General features: G+C 38.7%; 1 protein-coding gene across 1 annotated transcript in view; it reads left to right on the top strand.

Moving 5' to 3' along the window:
* The window catches only part of LOC142340333 (superkiller complex protein 2-like), a 58,510-nt gene extending 47,523 nt beyond the window's left edge, over nucleotides 1–10,987 (top strand). The window contains exons 10-11 of the mRNA XM_075390908.1: nucleotides 8,881–9,046; nucleotides 9,390–10,987. Coding sequence (XP_075247023.1) covers nucleotides 8,881–9,046; nucleotides 9,390–10,949 — 1,726 coding nt within the window. The 3' untranslated portion in view covers nucleotides 10,950–10,987. The remainder of the gene's footprint in view (nucleotides 1–8,880; nucleotides 9,047–9,389) is intronic.
* The last annotated feature ends 6,378 nt before the right edge of the window (nucleotides 10,988–17,365 follow it).

The following is a 17,365-nucleotide window of genomic DNA, read 5'->3' as shown; positions in this document are numbered from 1 at the left end:
CTTTTTTTTAACTATGTGACACTTTTACTCGAAACCAGAAAAGTACCAGTCGCAATAACAAAAATTTCAACAAAATATGAAAAAAAGGAACTGCTTTAAAGTTTTATATTATAACAGAGTAATATTTTAGGAGAGTTTTTAATCTATCATAATAAATGTAAGTCGCACTTGAGCGCAATGGTTAACAGCGCTCCTATCTTCACTCGTTTTTGACCATTGACCAAAAATTTACGTATGTAGTCTGTTCTATAGACAAAGCAACAGGAGTCTGTAGCGCAAGGGATTAGAGCTAGGACTGTGAAGTGGGGGGCACGGGTTCAAGCCCGAGTAGGAGCTGCAAAGGATGCATAATATGCTGGGGTAAAAAATTTGGGATTTGTTGGGCTTTTTATTCCGTTCTTCATTTCTTTCCTTTTACTCGTTATTTATTTTTACCTTTCGTTCTTTCTTCTTCACTCATTCTTTCTGCAGTTCATTCTCTCCCTATCATATTAAATGTAAGTGGCACTTAACCGCAATGGACAACAGCGCTTCCATCTTCAGATGTTTTTACGATCTTTAAACATGCAGCCTACACCACCATGCTTAAGCTCCTGATTTGCACATGTTTTTGTGCTCATTAGGAATGCAGCTTAGCAAAAATAAGCGAGACAAAAAAACCAATGAAAAATTTGCCTATGTAGTCAATTCAATAGACAAAAGCAACCGGCGTCGGTATCGCAAGGCCTTTGACCAATGACTGAAGTGAAGGACATTTAACGGTCCTTAAAGATATAGCCTACATCACCATGCTTAAGGCCTTGATTTGTGCATTTTGTTGTGCTCATTAAGAAAGCGGCATAGCAAAAACAAGCGAGACAAAAAAGCCAATGACTAAAAGTTCGCGTTTGTAGTCAGTTCCACAGACAAAAGCAAAAGGCATCGTTGACGCAAAGGGTTAGACCTGTGACTGTGAAGCGAGGGGAATGGCTTCAAACCCGAATACGAGCGGAAAAGGATGCATAATATACCGGGGTAAACAAATTTTTGTTTAGTTGTTTTTTTCGTCCGCACGTTCTTCATTTCTTTCCGTTTATTAGTTATATCTTTCTTCCGTTCTTTTTTTTTCTTCATTCTTTCTGCATTAGAAAGGTCAGAAGGCGTAAGCAATCGGCAGCCTTTGCGTAGAGGATGAAACCCATGACTGTTAAGCGAGGGGCAGGGGTTCGAGTCTACTTAAAGGCGGAAAAAGACACAGAATTTCCTGGATCATAAATTTGAGAAGTTGGTTTTCTTTTTCTTTAGATCTTTTTTGGTTCCTTTTATTTTGTGCCCTTTTCTTCTCTTTCTTTCCCGTCTTACCTTTTGTCTTTCTTTGGCTCCTAATGTGCACATTTTTTAGGCTCATTAAGCTTGCCAAAGCAGGCGAGCCATAGAAGCCATCGACCAAAGTTTTGCGGATTCAGAAATAGGAATAGACAAATGCAACACGCTGCGGTAGCGTAAGTGTGGGGTGCGGGCTCAAGCCCGAGTCGGTGCCAAAAATTGCTTCTGTTTTTTGGCCCGGAAATAGTGAATGTTGTTTTTCATCTACTATGTTTCCCTCTTGCTACCTTCTTTATTTTTCTTTTTGTTATATTTTCTCTTCTATTTTTTAATTGTAGTTCGAATACTATGTCACCATGTTAAGGTGCCTAATCATCGCATGTTTTAAGGTTCTTTCTTTATGCAGCGTAAAGTAGTACATGCGTGTTAAAAGGCGCTATGCCACCATGTATAAGCTTGTTATCTGCACAAGTTTTAGCGCTCCTTGAACATACAATTCAGCAAAGCCAAAATGTCGCTTAACAGAAAGTTTCTGGTAAATAGGGTCATAGACGCAAAAACATGCGTCAGTAGCGTAGGCGTTAAAACCTATGCCTGGTAAGTGAGGGGCATATGGGTTCGAGCCGGAGTTAGCAAGAAGCAGAAATCCTAATTTCCGTGAGACCTAATCCGTTAAAAGATTTTTCTTGTGATGCGTTTGCAGCCCCGCTAGTAATACTTATACATATGCCTGGTCACTTACAAATAGATTATATGAATACTCTGCAATTGTAATATGTTTTAAACTTTTAACTCTTTACTTATTCTCTACAAACATTTTTGGCCATAGCTTGCGTAAGCGGACCTAGCTCTTCTAATGAAGAACGCAAAATGCAGAAAATCAAAATTAATAAGCTTTTACATCGTTAAATAGAATTCTTCCTTAGTTATTGAATGCAATGAAGATGCAGCTGTTCCTATCTGATTTTACTCAGCTTTCAATTTTTTTTTGTTTGTTAGACTTTTGTGAGTCTTATTAATTGGTCATCACAAACGTTTTGGAAATTATTGTTTTTATTAGCCGCCCTCATATTATCGGCCGGCTATTATAGCGCTCCTATTTTTTTGCAATTCAAAGAATTTGAATTGTATTGGGGCGCTGTCTTTTTTTTAAGATCTGTTCACACATTTTCATGATTTTTGAAGTAAAATTGGAGTAGTGATTTTGGTCACGCCGAAACAGGAAATGGAGCGAAAAAGCGAGTGGTTTTGCTGCGTGAATTTTTTCGCTCTAATTTTAAAGTAGAGTGCGAAAATGATGTTTGAACAAAAATTCGGTTTCTCGGTAGTGGTTTTTTGTTCACATGCGGCAATTTCACTCTGCTTTTTACTGTTTGTTCGATTTTTTGGATCGGATTTTTTTCTAATTGGTTTTCCCAATCTATCCACAGCTCATTCTAGGCCTAGTTTTGTGTTTGAATTAAATTTTCATTTCTCGCTAGTTGGTTTTTTGTTCACATGCGGCATTTTGACATTGTTTCTTTGTTTTATTTTTCTTATTTTTTGATCTGATTTTTTTTTTAAAATGGTTTTCTCAATTCACTCATAGTCCATTCTAGGTCTAGTTTTTCTGTTTAGTCAAAGAAAATTCTTTGAATTGTTCGTCAGGACTTGTCCTGCTATGTTTTTTACTTCGTCGAATAAAAAATGTTTCGCTTTACTTCATTTTGCCGCTTTTTCAACATTTTGCGTGATATCTTTTTGACTTCTCTAGGCTAGTTTCTCTCTTCTCTCATTCTGCTAAAAGTGATTTTGAACATCAGTTGCTCAGCAAAACAATTCAAAATGAACAGAGTCAGTATAAAAAATTGAAGTCAGAAGTAGAAACGGGATAAACCCATAAAGCCCAATTTTAGATGCCCGCTAATTGAACGTCGTTCCTATAAGTCTTAGTTACCATCTCTAATGCTTATTGGTACTGATAGTAGCCCCTGTAGCCTCTCTCTGAGTAACAGAAGTACGTTATGTTCAACTAAGAAATGCCATCAAAATAAATCGGACTTAAAAAATGTTTTTGTACAAAAATCTTTTTTTTTCAATATCTATTCTTTCGATCCCAATCATGCTTATTGGAACCAACGGCGGCTATTTTGCGGTCGGGTATGTTTTGATGACTGCCGAGCTGGAAATTGTGCGCAGCTTTTTTTGTTGCACTCCATCCGAAGCTCATTGTTTACTTTCCTTTCCTTTTTGCTGCAGAACCCAAAATTGTGGTTTCGCGCTCTTGTTCATGCCCCTCTTCAGCTGCTTAGATGCGAGAGACATCATGCTTTGAACTCATTTACTATCTAATAGCCGCATCCTCAATTCCAGGCGGATATTATAGCGCTCCTATTTTTTTTACAATTCAAAGAATTTGAATTGTATTGGGGCGCTGTCTTTTTTTTAAGATCTGTTCACACATTTTTCAATGACTTTGATCTTTCTAAACGGGATAAGCAGGTAAAGCCCAGTGGGCATTAAATTTAATTAGATGCCCAATGTGAGTTTTAATAGTTCTTCAAGTGCTTAGGGTGGTGCAGCTGCTGGGATGGCCTTAATTTAACGTTAAAAAGTCATTTTTAGGAGTTTTTGGGCTCAAAATGGTGCAATTTTTCATGTTTTTCTGTTTTTTTTTCAGTTTTTTGTTCGATTAGCCTTAGGTAGAAGTTTTTAAAAGTTGATGAATAACTTTTGTGAGACAAAATCACATAATATGACCTTTTATGGGCTATATGTTTTGGTACTGCAAACACAAACACGCAAGATGATAATAATTTTTGCAATTTTTTTCAAGTTTTTTGAAAATTTTTTGTCATTTTTTGAGATTTTCCAGCCTAATCATCGCATGTTTTAAGGTTCTTTCTTTATGCAGCGTAAAGTAGTACATGCGTGTTAAAAGGCGGTATGCCACCATGTATAAGCTTGTTATCTGCACAAGTTTTAGCGCTCCTTGAACATACAATTCAGCAAAGCCAAATGTCGCTTAACAGAAAGTTTCTGGTAAATAGGGTCATAGACGCAAAAACATGCGTCAGTAGCGTAGGCGTTAAAACCTATGCCTGGTAAGTGAGGGGCATATGGGTTCGAGCCGGAGTTAGCAAGAAGCAGAAATCCTAATTTCCGTGAGACCTAATCCGTTAAAAGATTTTTCTTGTGATGCGTTTGCAGCCCCGCTAGTAATACTTATACATATGCCTGGTCACTTACAAATAGATTATATGAATACTCTGCAATTGTAATATGTTTTAAACTTTTAACTCTTTACTTATTCTCTACAAACATTTTTTGCCATAGCTTGCGTAAGCGGACCTAGCTCTTCTAATGAAGAACGCAAAATGCAGAAAATCAAAATTAATAAGCTTTTACATCGTTAAATAGAATTCTTCCTTAGTTATTGAATGCAATGAAGATGCAGCTGTTCCTATCTGATTTTACTCAGCTTTCAATTTTTTTTTTGTTTGTTAGACTTTTGTGAGTCTTATTAATTGGTCATCACAAACGTTTTGGAAATTATTGTTTTTATTAGCCGCCCTCATATTATCGGCCGGCTATTATAGCGCTCCTATTTTTTTGCAATTCAAAGAATTTGAATTGTATTGGGGCGCTGTCTTTTTTTTAAGATCTGTTCACACATTTTCATGATTTTTGAAGTAAAATTGGAGTAGTGATTTTGGTCACGCCGAAACAGGAAATGGAGCGAAAAAGCGAGTGGTTTTGCTGCGTGAATTTTTTCGCTCTAATTTTAAAGTAGAGTGCGAAAATGATGTTTGAACAAAAATTCGGTTTCTCGGTAGTGGTTTTTTGTTCACATGCGGCAATTTCACTCTGCTTTTTACTGTTTGTTCGATTTTTTGGATCGGATTTTTTTCTAATTGGTTTTTCCAATCCATTCACAGCTCATTCTAGGCCTAGTTTTGTGTTTGAATTAAATTTTCATTTCTCGCTAGTTGGTTTTTTGTTCACATGCGGCATTTTGACATTGTTTCTTTGTTTTATTTTTCTTATTTTTTTATCTGATTTTTTTTAAAAATGGTTTTCTCAATTCACTCATAGTCCATTCTAGGTCTAGTTTTTCTGTTTAGTCAAAGAAAATTCTTTGAATTGTTCGTCAGGACTTGTCCTGCTATGTTTTTTACTTCGTCGAATAAAAAATGTTTCGCTTTACTTCATTTTGCCGCTTTTTCAACATTTTGCGTGATATCTTTTTGACTTCTCTAGGCTAGTTTCTCTCTTCTCTCATTCTGCTAAAAGTGATTTTGAACATCAGTTGCTCAGCAAAACAATTCAAAATGAACAGAGTCAGTATAAAAAATTGAAGTCAGAAGTAGAAACGGGATAAACCCATAAAGCCCAATTTTAGATGCCCGCTAATTGAACGTCGTTCCTATAAGTCTTAGTTACCATCTCTAATGCTTATTGGTACTGATAGTAGCCCCTGTAGCCTCTCTCTGAGTAACAGAAGTACGTTATGTTCAACTAAGAAATGCCATCAAAATAAATCGGACTTAAAAAATGTTTTTGTACAAAAATCTTTTTTTTTCAATATCTATTCTTTCGATCCCAATCATGCTTATTGGAATCAACGGCGGCTATTTTGCGGTCGGGTATGTTTTGATGACTGCCGAGCTGGAAATTGAGCGCAGCTTTTTTGTTGCACTCCATTCGAAGCTCATTGTTTACTTTCCTTTCCTTCTTGCTGCAGAACCCAAAATTGTGGTTTCGCGCTCTTGTTCATGCCCCTCTTCAGCTGCTTAGATGCGAGAGACATCATGCTTTGAACTCATTTACTATCTAATAGCCGCATCCTCAATTCCAGGCGGATATTATAGCGCTCCTATTTTTTTACAATTCAAAGAATTTGAATTGTATTGGGGCGCTGTCTTTTTTTTAAGATCTGTTCACACATTTTTCAATGACTTTGATCTTTCTAAACGGGATAAGCAGGTAAAGCCCAGTGGGCATTAAATTTGATTAGATGCCCAATGTGAGTTTTAATAGTCCTTCAAGTGCTTAGGGTGGTGCAGCTGCTGAGATCGCCTTAATTTAAGGTTAAAAAGTCATTTTTAGGAGTTTTGGGCTCAAAATGGTGCATTTTTTCATGTTTCTGTTTTTTTTCAGTTTTTTGTTCGATTAGCCTTAGGTAGAAGTTTTTAAAAGTTGATGAATAACTTTTGTGAGACAAAATCACATAATATGACCTTTTATGGGCTATATGTTTTGGTACTACAAACACAAACACGCAAGATGATAATAATTTTTGCAATTTTTTTCAAGTTTTTTGAAAATTTTTTGTCATTTTTTGAGATTTTCCAGCTTCAGGGGCCAGGGAATCTAATTAAGGGGTTGATAATAGGTCACTGCATAGTTCCTTGTAACAATGGATTGGTTTTCAACATTTGAGTGTCCCGAATTTTAGCATTTTTTTGATGAAATCTGCAATTTTTTCAAGGTTTCCTAGTTTTTGTCAATTTTTAATATTTGTGCATTCTCACATGCCATTCTCACTTATTGCAAGGTCTTATAAAACGTTACTGTATGGTTTTTAGTTCAATGAATTTGTTTTTTAACAATTTAACCTTTCGAATTTTAGAAATTTTTTGATGAAGTTTGCATTTTTTAATTTTTTTTTTCAAAACCTTCGTCTCTTATTCAATTTTTCTTGCCTCAATAGTCAGGTAACCACTTCCAAGGTTTGATAGTATGTTATTAATTAGTTGCTAGGGACAATTGAATGGTTTTTAACATTTTAATAGAACGAACTTCTATTTTTTGGAATTTCTAAAAATTATTGCCTGTCTATTTTTGAGCCAATGATTTTTGCAAAGCTTGCAATTGGATAACTGGATAGCCTCTAGAGACACAGAACTGATTCTGAAGATATTATTATCACGATTTTCGGCAACTTTTCTTTAAAATTTGCGATTGATTTCATTTTAATTTTTTGGGTCATTTTTGAGTTAATCGATCTTCAAGGGCCAATAATTTTTTTTCAGGTCTTTCGGATATAAAACTGAACCGATTTCAGAATCAAAAGTTGGCGTTGAACACATTTTTGAGATTGGTATTTTTGAAGGGGCAAAATTTGCCTTTGGGGTAAAAGTTTCAAGAGCTTTAGCAATAAGTATAATTTTTTAGTTTGATTGCTTTAGTTCCTCTTTTTTGAGATGATTTCGTTTGTATTTTGGCTGGCATTGTTTAATTGATCTGCTGGTCAGGTACTTCTAATTTGTTCATTCAATTCTTCGAATTGTAATTCAGGACTTGTCCTGCTATGTTTTTTTACTTCGTCTAACAGATTTTTGTTTCGTCTTACCCTGACTTCTTGGAATTGACTTTTTCAATGACTTACCACACTAAAAAAATGACTACTAAACTCACTTATGGAACTTTAAATTTTATGAACATTTACTTGTTAAAAGTCAATAGTGTGCATCTAAGTAGTGCCAGACATTTATGCCCTAATTCTTGATTATTAGAGTCTTGAGTTTTTGATTTTGAATATTAATTTCGGGATCTTCTCCGTTTGTGCCCCCAGTTACAGAGCACGTGCCATTACATTGTAAATCATTATTTAAAAAATATTGCACTTGCATCTGAGGGGTGCAAATAATATGCGCCCACTAAGCTGAGGGGGCGCAAACGGAAGAGATCCTAATTTTGAAATGCCCTATTAGGGCTTCCTCCTTATAGAGCTTGTGTGTTTTATAAGAATGACAGTCCAAAGCTAACCCACAAAGTCTAGTGGTCTGTTAAAGGACTGGTGGTCGATCTGTCTATCTAATCTCTTTAGTTGTTTCAATTCATGGAAGGCCCCAAGCGTCTATCGCGGCTATTTTCCGGCAATCTGCCGGCTATGTTTGATAGACTTCCTCACTCCTGGAGCGATTTTCTTCAATCGAGTTACTTGACTCTCTAAATTACTCGCACAAAGTCAGTGTAAAGCTCTAAACCAGTAAAGCAAGAATCCTGTGTAACTTATTTCTAAATGCAGTTTCAACTTATTTTCAAATGCAGCGAACACTTAATGACATGTTCATCAGCGAACACTTAATGACATGTAACTAACTTTTTGCTGTTCTCGTTTTACAATAGCGTATGATTGATCACACTCTAATTTAGTTGAAACACAAGCTGAGCGGTTGCATTTTGCTACGCGAAATCAGATCAAACTGAGCGGAATGTTGTCTCTTTGATCCATCAAGTTGTCAATAATGAATTTAAATACCGTTACTTGGCTCCACTAGTGCCAGCTTACCGAGCCTAATAAAGCGAGGATCAGAAGCGACGTACCCAGCTTCGGTTTGGTTTTAGCAGCTATCATAACTTCATATTAACATTAAATTATTCACTGTTTCTATGACGTGAATTGGAATTCGATTCGTTGTATGAGTTTGTTTTTGCTGCAAGTTTATAGTAACTTCAGTCATTAAGAATTTTTTAATGCCGATTATTAAGGAGCGAAACATTTGATATTGAATGAATGCTGAAGGAGCGAAACATTTGAATGAATGCTGAATGTTTTTCAATATTGTGTGATTTTGTGAATATGATTAGACTGCTGAGACCGGACGAGTACATCCAGATGGCTGGTCGAGCAGGTAGACGGGGTCTGGACTCAACTGGGACCGTAGTCATTTTTTGTGACAGACAAGTGCCACACAGTCAGGACCTAAGAAGCCTCACCACAACCAAACTCGCATCTCTCAGAAGCCATTTCCAGGTAATGCGCAATTCTGCTCCAGACGGATAGAAAAATTAGTTCTGGAATGATTATAGCCGACTCTTGAACAACCCCTGCATAGGAATTTTATACAGTCAATGTCAAAAATGTACTTGTATAGTTCCTAATGCGAGAAATTTGATCTCAATTGGATCAATTATCTTCTGAGTACCATATTCGGATGTCTTTAGCAGACAAAATTTGATAATTTAATATCAAAATTTTTTTTTCAAAACTGCGTTCAGATGGACATTTCCACCTGTTTTCATCACCTGTTTATTATTTTCCATGGCCATGTCTATACAACAGGACAACGTTCAAAGTATTAAAATGATTGTTCCAGGTTACGTATTCAATGATTCTGAAGATATTTCGGTCTGAGAGTCAACTGAACATAGAAGACATGATGGGACGCTCCTTCTCCGAAATCCGCCGTATTGTACACCACGAAAAATCTCTAGTGGAGGCAGCCACTCTCGAACAAGATCTTGGCAAAAACTCATCTCTAAGTTTAACCGAATGTGTACATTGTAATGATGCAGATTTAGAAAAATTTGTTCTAAGTTCCAATGACTATTTCGAGACTTTGCAGGAAATTTATGGAACTTTTAAATCGAAACTGTACGATGAAAGTATACGAATTGGACAACTTGTTGTTATGAATTGGCCTGGATTTGAAAATCAACTGGGTGTAGTTTTGCAAATTTTTAAAGACTCTACCTTGAGGGTTTTGACGTCTATTGATAGTGATAAATGTGCTTCCGAAAATTTTACAGCGCCACCAATTGTTGCTGGAACTAACAGTCAACCGCTGTTTGGCGAGACACCTTATTTCTCTACAAAATGCGTCACGCCTTCTCTTGTGTGTTGCAATTTGCAACACTTGTCATATGTAACAAGAAAATCTATTAATCTTGAAGCTAGCCAGGTGTCAGAAATTGTCACCAATTTTGAGCAAAGGGCGAGGTATACTAAGATTCCATTCCCATTTGCTCGTACTGTGTACAAAACTTTGGAACATTTAGCTGAAGAAGTTAAAAACTGGGTTCCTAAAGTAATGCATAGTGTTGATGCTAATAGCCTGTTTCCACTGAAAGCGAAGTCTTTGCGCGTTCATGATTTAAAAACCAAATTCGAAGCGGCAGAGAGCTATTTGCATGCTTTTTGTAGCAATTGCGAGAAGTTTTACGATCATGTCAATGATTTCAAGGTTCGGCTTTCTAAGCAAGACGAACTGAGAAAACTGAAAGCCAACTTGAGCCATGAATCGTTGCAACATTACCAAGATTATCAGGACAGGAGAGATATACTCAAAAGAAGCGATTACTTGAACAGCAATGACAAGTTGACACTCAAAGGCAAAGTAGCTTGTCAGATATCAATCCAAGAAATTATGATTACAGAGAGTGTATTCGCCAACATATTTCACGAATTGACAGCGCCTGAAATTGCTGGATTCCTTTCTGTTTTTGTATTCCAAGGTCCACCAAGCGAAGAACAAGACGTGGAGACGTTTGTTGAGAACGTGCGACTGAAGGAAGTTATTCTTGACTTCTTTAAACTGAAAAGCAACTTGATGTTGGAATCGCAAATTAAGGATTTTGGAATTGTCGGATATGGAGATATTTGTGTGAATCTGGCCGATACTGTGTTCCTGTTTTCGAGCAAAGCTTCATATACGGAGATAATTCACAGTGTGGTAAAATTAGAAGAGTTGGGAGCGAAACCTGTGCTGGAAGGGGATATAGTAAGATGTCTGCAGAGGGTGGAATATCTCGTGCGTGAGTTGTTGGCTGCTGCGTTTCTTATTGGCGATCCCAACCTTGTTGAGAAGTTTGGAGAAGTTCATGTGACCTTCAAAAACGAATTGGTTTTCGTGAATAGTCTTTATCTACAAAATTAATACTAGTGTTTTTTGTACTAAAAAGTATTTTGACTTAACGCTTTTTGGATTTTTTTTCAAAGGCTGAGTAAGTGTGACAAGTGAAACTATTGACTTGATATGATCAATGCCTTATTGCTTTCAAACAGAATATGTAATAATTCTTAATTCCCTTTTTAATTACTCTCAAACAAATTTTGTAACAATTATATTAATCATGTGGTCTTTTTACGATTATTCGCTTGACCAGATTTTCTACTGACCTTTTTGACCTTTCATCCTCAAAACCGGGATAAACAGGTAATGCCCGGAGGGCATAAATGTCTATTAGAGTCTTTTGAATTACTAGACTCGATGCGATTCAGGGAAATGTATGATCCCCCATTTTTATCCCCAATCCCTACCCCTGCACTTCGTTGCACCCGTAACCCAGCACGCTCAACCCTCCACTCCACGAGTGCTCGCCCGTGCCCCCTCGCGTTATGCCCAAACTCCCTTATTTAAGCTAATGCTAGCCTCCCTAAACGGTAGCTAGCAACTGACAAAGCCAAAAGCTCGCCAGTCGTTTGAGAGCAATTGTCCTGACGCCAGTCAGTTTCTTTTCTGTTGGTCCTGCTAATCTTCTACGCAAGTTTGTGTACGACTGGTTTTTGGTTTGAAGGTTTGTCTCTGTGACTTTTTTCAAGTAACGTTTCAACGCTGAACTTTTTCATTTCTGTGTGTTGCTCTCATTCAGAGTTTAAAGCAGACTAACAGGCGCCTGTTTACCACCAGAAGTCAAATAGAACGTGCCTTGCAGCTAATTCAATTTCTCAAATCAAGCAGTCTTGTCTTGTTTTTATAGCTGCGAAGCTGTAAGCTGAGCGTAGCTATATTGCGGTGCTCTTGGTTTTTTTTTGTTTCGTCGTCTGACGCTCTTTTTTCGTTTTACATTTGTTCACACAGCAAAGCTGAAAAAGTCAAATTTTCTGAATGACTTCTTCCTTTCACTAACGGCATTTGCGCGCGTGACGTCATTTCTCACTCGCTTTAGCGAAAGTTTTTAGGTTATTTGCGTGATTAGATTTTGATCATACGTGACTTACCTCACTCAATAAAATGACTTTTGCGCTTTAAAACTTAAGTTTAATTTGAATTTGTTTAAGGTCAAAGGAACTCATATGTGCAGTAAAGGTCCCTAATAAGAGGCTTCTGCGGAATGAATTTTAACAAGCTTTATTAATTTATCGCTGAATGTTTTTTACCTAGTTTTTTTGAGCGGCGTCGATTTTTTTTTCAATTTAGATCTGTGTCTGTTTCTATCTCTATTATGTGGCACGCAGGTCTATTCTTTCGCAGCTATTCCGGCAATCTGCCGGCTATGTTAGTTCACCTCCGTGCAGGAGGTTCGCTCTCACCCCCGAGTCCTCTGCTGTAGTCTGCGTGTCGCGTCTTCTGTCTGCCAAAATTTGAGATTTCGATCCACGTTTTGCATACTTCGCATTGTTGGGTTTCGTTCCGTTCTGATTCGCCTTCACAGGTCTTCTCGTGGTTCTTTCGTGTTGAGGCTGTTGTAAACACTTTCGCAGGACTGACATGGGAACTTCTTGTTTTGCTGTCGATGCATTCGCTTCTCGTGAATTCTAGTCTTCCTGCTGTTTTGCAGAGCCTCCTAGTGTTGACAGACCAGACGTCTACTGCACTTCTTTGTTTCTGATTGTGGGGCTTTTTTGTCGTCTTCCTTTTGGTTTGCCATGCCATGTATCCACTCCGCCTGGTGTTGCATCCTGTCGCCCACGAATGTTCTCCTTTTCTTCCTGTCTGTGGCTAAGGCTTCGAGGTTTTTTTGCGTCAATGCCTGCGTCCCGGAGAAGTTTGTTCCAGTACTGTGGTCTGTTCCTGGAATTTTTCCTGTTATTGGGGTTTCCTTCCAGTTAGGGTAGCCATCCTAGAGTGGCTATATTTATGGATTGCTCATCTGGAAGCCTAATGACGTTCAATTCTTTGGAGATTGTGTTGTTCAATCTTCCACCTGAGCGTTTTTATTTACAGTTGGTTTCTTACATCTTGCATATTGTTCTTGGTGTTATTTCCATGGTAATCAGCGGGTCTTCTCGCTTGAAGCTCCAGATGTAGCGGTATATTTGGTCAATCCATTGTTGCATCTTCTTGATTTCCGTGTTCAGTCATGTCCTTGTCGCTGTGTCAAAAAGCAATCCTGATTCCACACATATTTGTACTGTGACTGCTTGCTGGCGCTGGATCAGTTTTCTCATTGTTAGGCGCTGCTTCAGTTTCGGCCACTGACTCCCCGCTCTTTTAGTCTGATCTTAGTCGTGGGGTCCGTCCAGGTTTCAAGCATTCGAATGATTCCAGCCTCTGTTTTTCCTAACTTGAGCGATTCCCCTTTGGAATCTTGTTTTTCTCCTCGAAACGGTTCATTACTGCCTTTGTGTTAATTGTCCTAATTGTTTTAATGTTATTGTTCTATTTCTTCGGATGTGCCGAGAACTCTTTTGTCATCTGAAAAGCGGGATAGACTGAACGGTTTCCCCGTGGTTTTGCTGTTTGGCTGTCCGAGTTTGTCATTCGGGGGATTCTGTTTTCTGGTAGCCAGTGCCACTTTATCACTACTTGTAGTCCATGCGTGACTGACTGCTCCCTTCTTCTCTTCTCGGCTGCGCGCATCACTACCTGGTGGTATATTTTGAACAAGGTTGGTGATTTAGGGCATCCCTCTTGAAGTCCTCGCTCGGGGTTCCAAGGGTCACTATCTCCTCCTTTTGCCCTTTGACTGCGTATGTTGTGCTCTCGTGCAGATCCTTGAGACAGTTCAGGAATTTTCCGTGGAGGCAATATCTTCTTAGATTTTCCCATGATGCTGGCTTTTATGTTATGGGTTCAGCTTTTTTCAGGTCTAGGTATTTGTTTTCTGCGTTACTTTTTCTGCGGTTGACTCTGTTGTTGACCTATTGGGTCGGAATCCAGATTGGTGATTATCCAGTATGTTGTGTTTTTCGCTCCAGTTTCGTAGGCGTTTAATTAACACGTAAGCTAGTATTTGACTATCATTGCGAGAAGGCATACACCACTATGGTTAGTCGCCAGGTTCCGGTCTCCTTTCCTGAAAATGGGCTCAATCTGTTCGTACTTTAGCAGTGATCCCCACGATTGTGCTCTAGAGGAAAACATATCTTGTATCAGGCTGATGACATTCTCGCTTAGTTCTGCGCACGCTTCTTGGATGTATCGTCGTTCACCTCCTCTAAGGCTCTTTCTATTTCTTCGAACCCGGAATATTTGATATATATCCTCGCTGGCTAGCTGCAGGGGGACTTCTACGCTTCTGTCAAGCATTTCCTCTACTGCTTGTTGTATTTCTTCGGGGGGAAGTTCGTACCGGTCTCCACTGACCTTGCTGAATTGTTCCTTAATGTCCTGGCTGGTCATTGTGGTTTCGGGCCTCGGTTTGCAGTCTCGTCCTCCTAAATGTTTCAGGATTGAGTACTTCGCTCCGAAATCTCTTCTGTGGACGGCGTCTTGGCGTTTCTTGAGGACTCCTCACCACCATGCCTTCTCTAACTGCCTCAGACGCCTTTTCACTAACCTTTTGGATTTTCTCAATTTTTCTTTGAAGATGCGGTGGAAGATGAGGTGTAAGATGAGGTTTCCATTTCTTATGGCCTCTTTCCTCGCGTTCACCCACTTTGTGATGTCTTGGTGCATTAGGTGAATTACTTCCTCATGTTCCACGGTCCATGGGTTTTTGACCCTCTTCTTTCGTATTCCAATTACATCTCTCGCTGTTCGGAGAAAAACTTTGGAGATCTCCGACCATCTTCGTTCTTTTCCGATTTTTTCCCTCCGCGATCGCCTCCACTGTTCTGACTCTGAACTACTTGGCTAACTCGGGGTTTCGCATCCGCTCCCAATCCACTACAGGTTGGCGTCTTTCCACCCGTCGCCATTTTTTGGGTGAGCTTCTGTTCTAGAGAGATCGGCTTGTTATCGGAAAGGGAGAGGTCGTTAACTGTGCGTGTCTTCATTGCATAGCGATGACGCTGAGACTTTCGGACAATGAACCCATCTAGCTCGTACCACTGTCCGTTTGTCTCGTTAAACCATGTCCCGCATCGCTCAATGCTGAAGAAAGAGTTGGCCCATTTTAGGTTTTATGCTTGACACCATTGCCTGAGGTCGAATCCTTGGTCAGTAGTCCGGACATTAGATCCGAATCCTCAGCACGTTTCCGGATGGTTATAATCCTTTCCAATGTGGGCGTTGTGAACTCCTTCGGTTAGTAAAAAGTGTTTCCTCTGTGATTCTCGCTATGAGGTCTTCGACATCGTTTCGATATCTCTCGATCTCTTCGGGGCCATGAGTGCTGACTAATTGACAGACTGCTATCAATGGGAGGCTTTCTGTGAAGTGCTTCTGCTGCCCTCTTTTTATCCATTCGTATAGCGTGCTGTCTCTCGGATGATCTCTGCTTTCTCCGAATGGATGATCGCTGTCAGGTCTTTATTCTCCCAGCCATATCACTCCCTTTGTGTTACCTTGAAGTTCACAGATGAGTGTGAGTCCCCAGTTTCTTTGTTTTATCTGTGCGACCACATTCCGTAGTCGGGCTCTATTTCTTTCCCGGGGCGACTCGCTGAAGGTTCCACGCAGTGATGGTCGTCTCCTTTATCGTCATTTCTGAATTGTTTCGCTTCCTTTTCCAAGGGTCTTGTATGCTCTTTGACGCTCAAAGTTTATTCCGTTCTCAGCCCACTTGTGCCAACTGTGAGGCGGCGTAAGCTAAATCGAACAGTGCCACAGGAATTGGAGGGTGTGATTTCGTCCTCCCTCAGCACCCCCCGTATTTGGGCTCTCTTAAAGTCCACCTTATTATGAATCTATCCCCTTTGATACCAATCCGACCTTCACTGTTGGATTAGTGTCGCATTTTTTCACGCCTATTCTTTAACCCAATAAAGTTTAACCCAGAGTTCTGAGCTTCTATTTTATTTAACAAGGCATTAGTTTAACTATGCGTTCAATATGTATTCGAATATTTTATTGAATTTAGTTATACCCTGTAATGGAGATTAGAGGGAGGAGGTGGGTTGAAACGACCGTGTGTTAATATAAAAAATTGGGACGTGATGAAGGGACTGTGTGTTAAAATAATAAACGTGAGGGATGGTAGGTCTAGGTGTCAATGTAACATTTTTTTAACCTCAGTCTTTTCATCCTGATTTTTTTCCATTGATATTTAGCTCATAGTTCTCAGTAAATTGACTTATTCTCTTAGTAATAACAAATTTATTACAATTTCTACGTTTGCTGTCTCAGTTAGCCCCTAATATTGCCCATTCTAATCAAATTCAAAAAAGTTTCTTGTTTAATGGATTGCTAAATCAACATAGACATCGATTACCCTAATACCACTAATTAAAAAATATGGGGTACTAAAGAGAGCCACAAAAATTTTGTATAAAGTAATAAAAATTACCACTGCCAGAAATTGCTCCAATTATTGAAGCTACAAGTGCCGCGTTCCAATATTTGCACAGGTCGGTTAACTTAATTGCGTCAACTTGAGCAGAATCACTTTGCTTACTAATGGAAAGCCGGCCACTCGAAAATTCAGTAAAGAGATCATAAATTTGAATGAAAATTGAGCGACTGATGCTGTCCTGGCATCGGCAATACTACAAAAAACCGAAGCTCTCTTAACCCAGTCCAGTAGGCGTTGAGGTTGAAACCAAATTCATTACCATATATCAGTGTTTGAAAAAATGCAAACTGTCAGTGCATTAGCCTGTCCACCGGAATATTAATGTATGATATTTTTAAAGAATTTTACAGTTTGTCAAAAGAAGAGATTTCCTGGAGTGCTTTTCAATTTTCTGTTGACGCCTATGCGGTGTAAGTTCGCGGTAGTTGTCATGTTTGACTGGTGGACTGAACTTTTAAGTTATTGCTCATAAAATTTATATAATTTATATAAGATTTTTAGCAGGCGAAAGGTTGCGGTATCGCTCCTACTTAATGCTTTGCTAACTATTACTGCAGATTGTATGCGCAATCAGTTTAAGCTTTGTTTTTGACCTGCTCACTGATTCATTTTCAGACCCATCAGCCAGATTTTATTAGGCTGTTATTCTTTTCCTCCTTGCACTTCTTTTGTCTGGAAGATATTTTTAACCTTTCGGAACGATTTTTATCACAAAAGCTTGAGGTGCACCTGACTGTCTAGCCAATCCCAGCTAATTGGAAGAATTTTGTTTCTTTGGAGATGGTTTTGCTGGAATAACTAATATAGCCGATCAACGGCTTCGTTTTTGAAAATTAGATGAGCTTTGATTATATTTTCAACCAACCTATATCAAGTGTTTGTTGCTGAGCCGTCTTCGTATTTTTTCTCAAGATTTTGTGTTGAAGTGACGCGTTTATAGTAAGCATTGCCGGAA

The sequence above is a fragment of the Convolutriloba macropyga genome, chromosome 5 (genome assembly GCF_964194025.1).
Source record: "Convolutriloba macropyga chromosome 5, txConMacr16.3, whole genome shotgun sequence".
In the NCBI taxonomy this organism is placed as follows: domain Eukaryota; kingdom Metazoa; phylum Xenacoelomorpha; order Acoela; family Convolutidae; genus Convolutriloba; species Convolutriloba macropyga.
The sequence above is the reverse complement of the archived record's forward strand: the minus strand, read 5'-3'. Positions and strand labels throughout refer to the sequence as shown.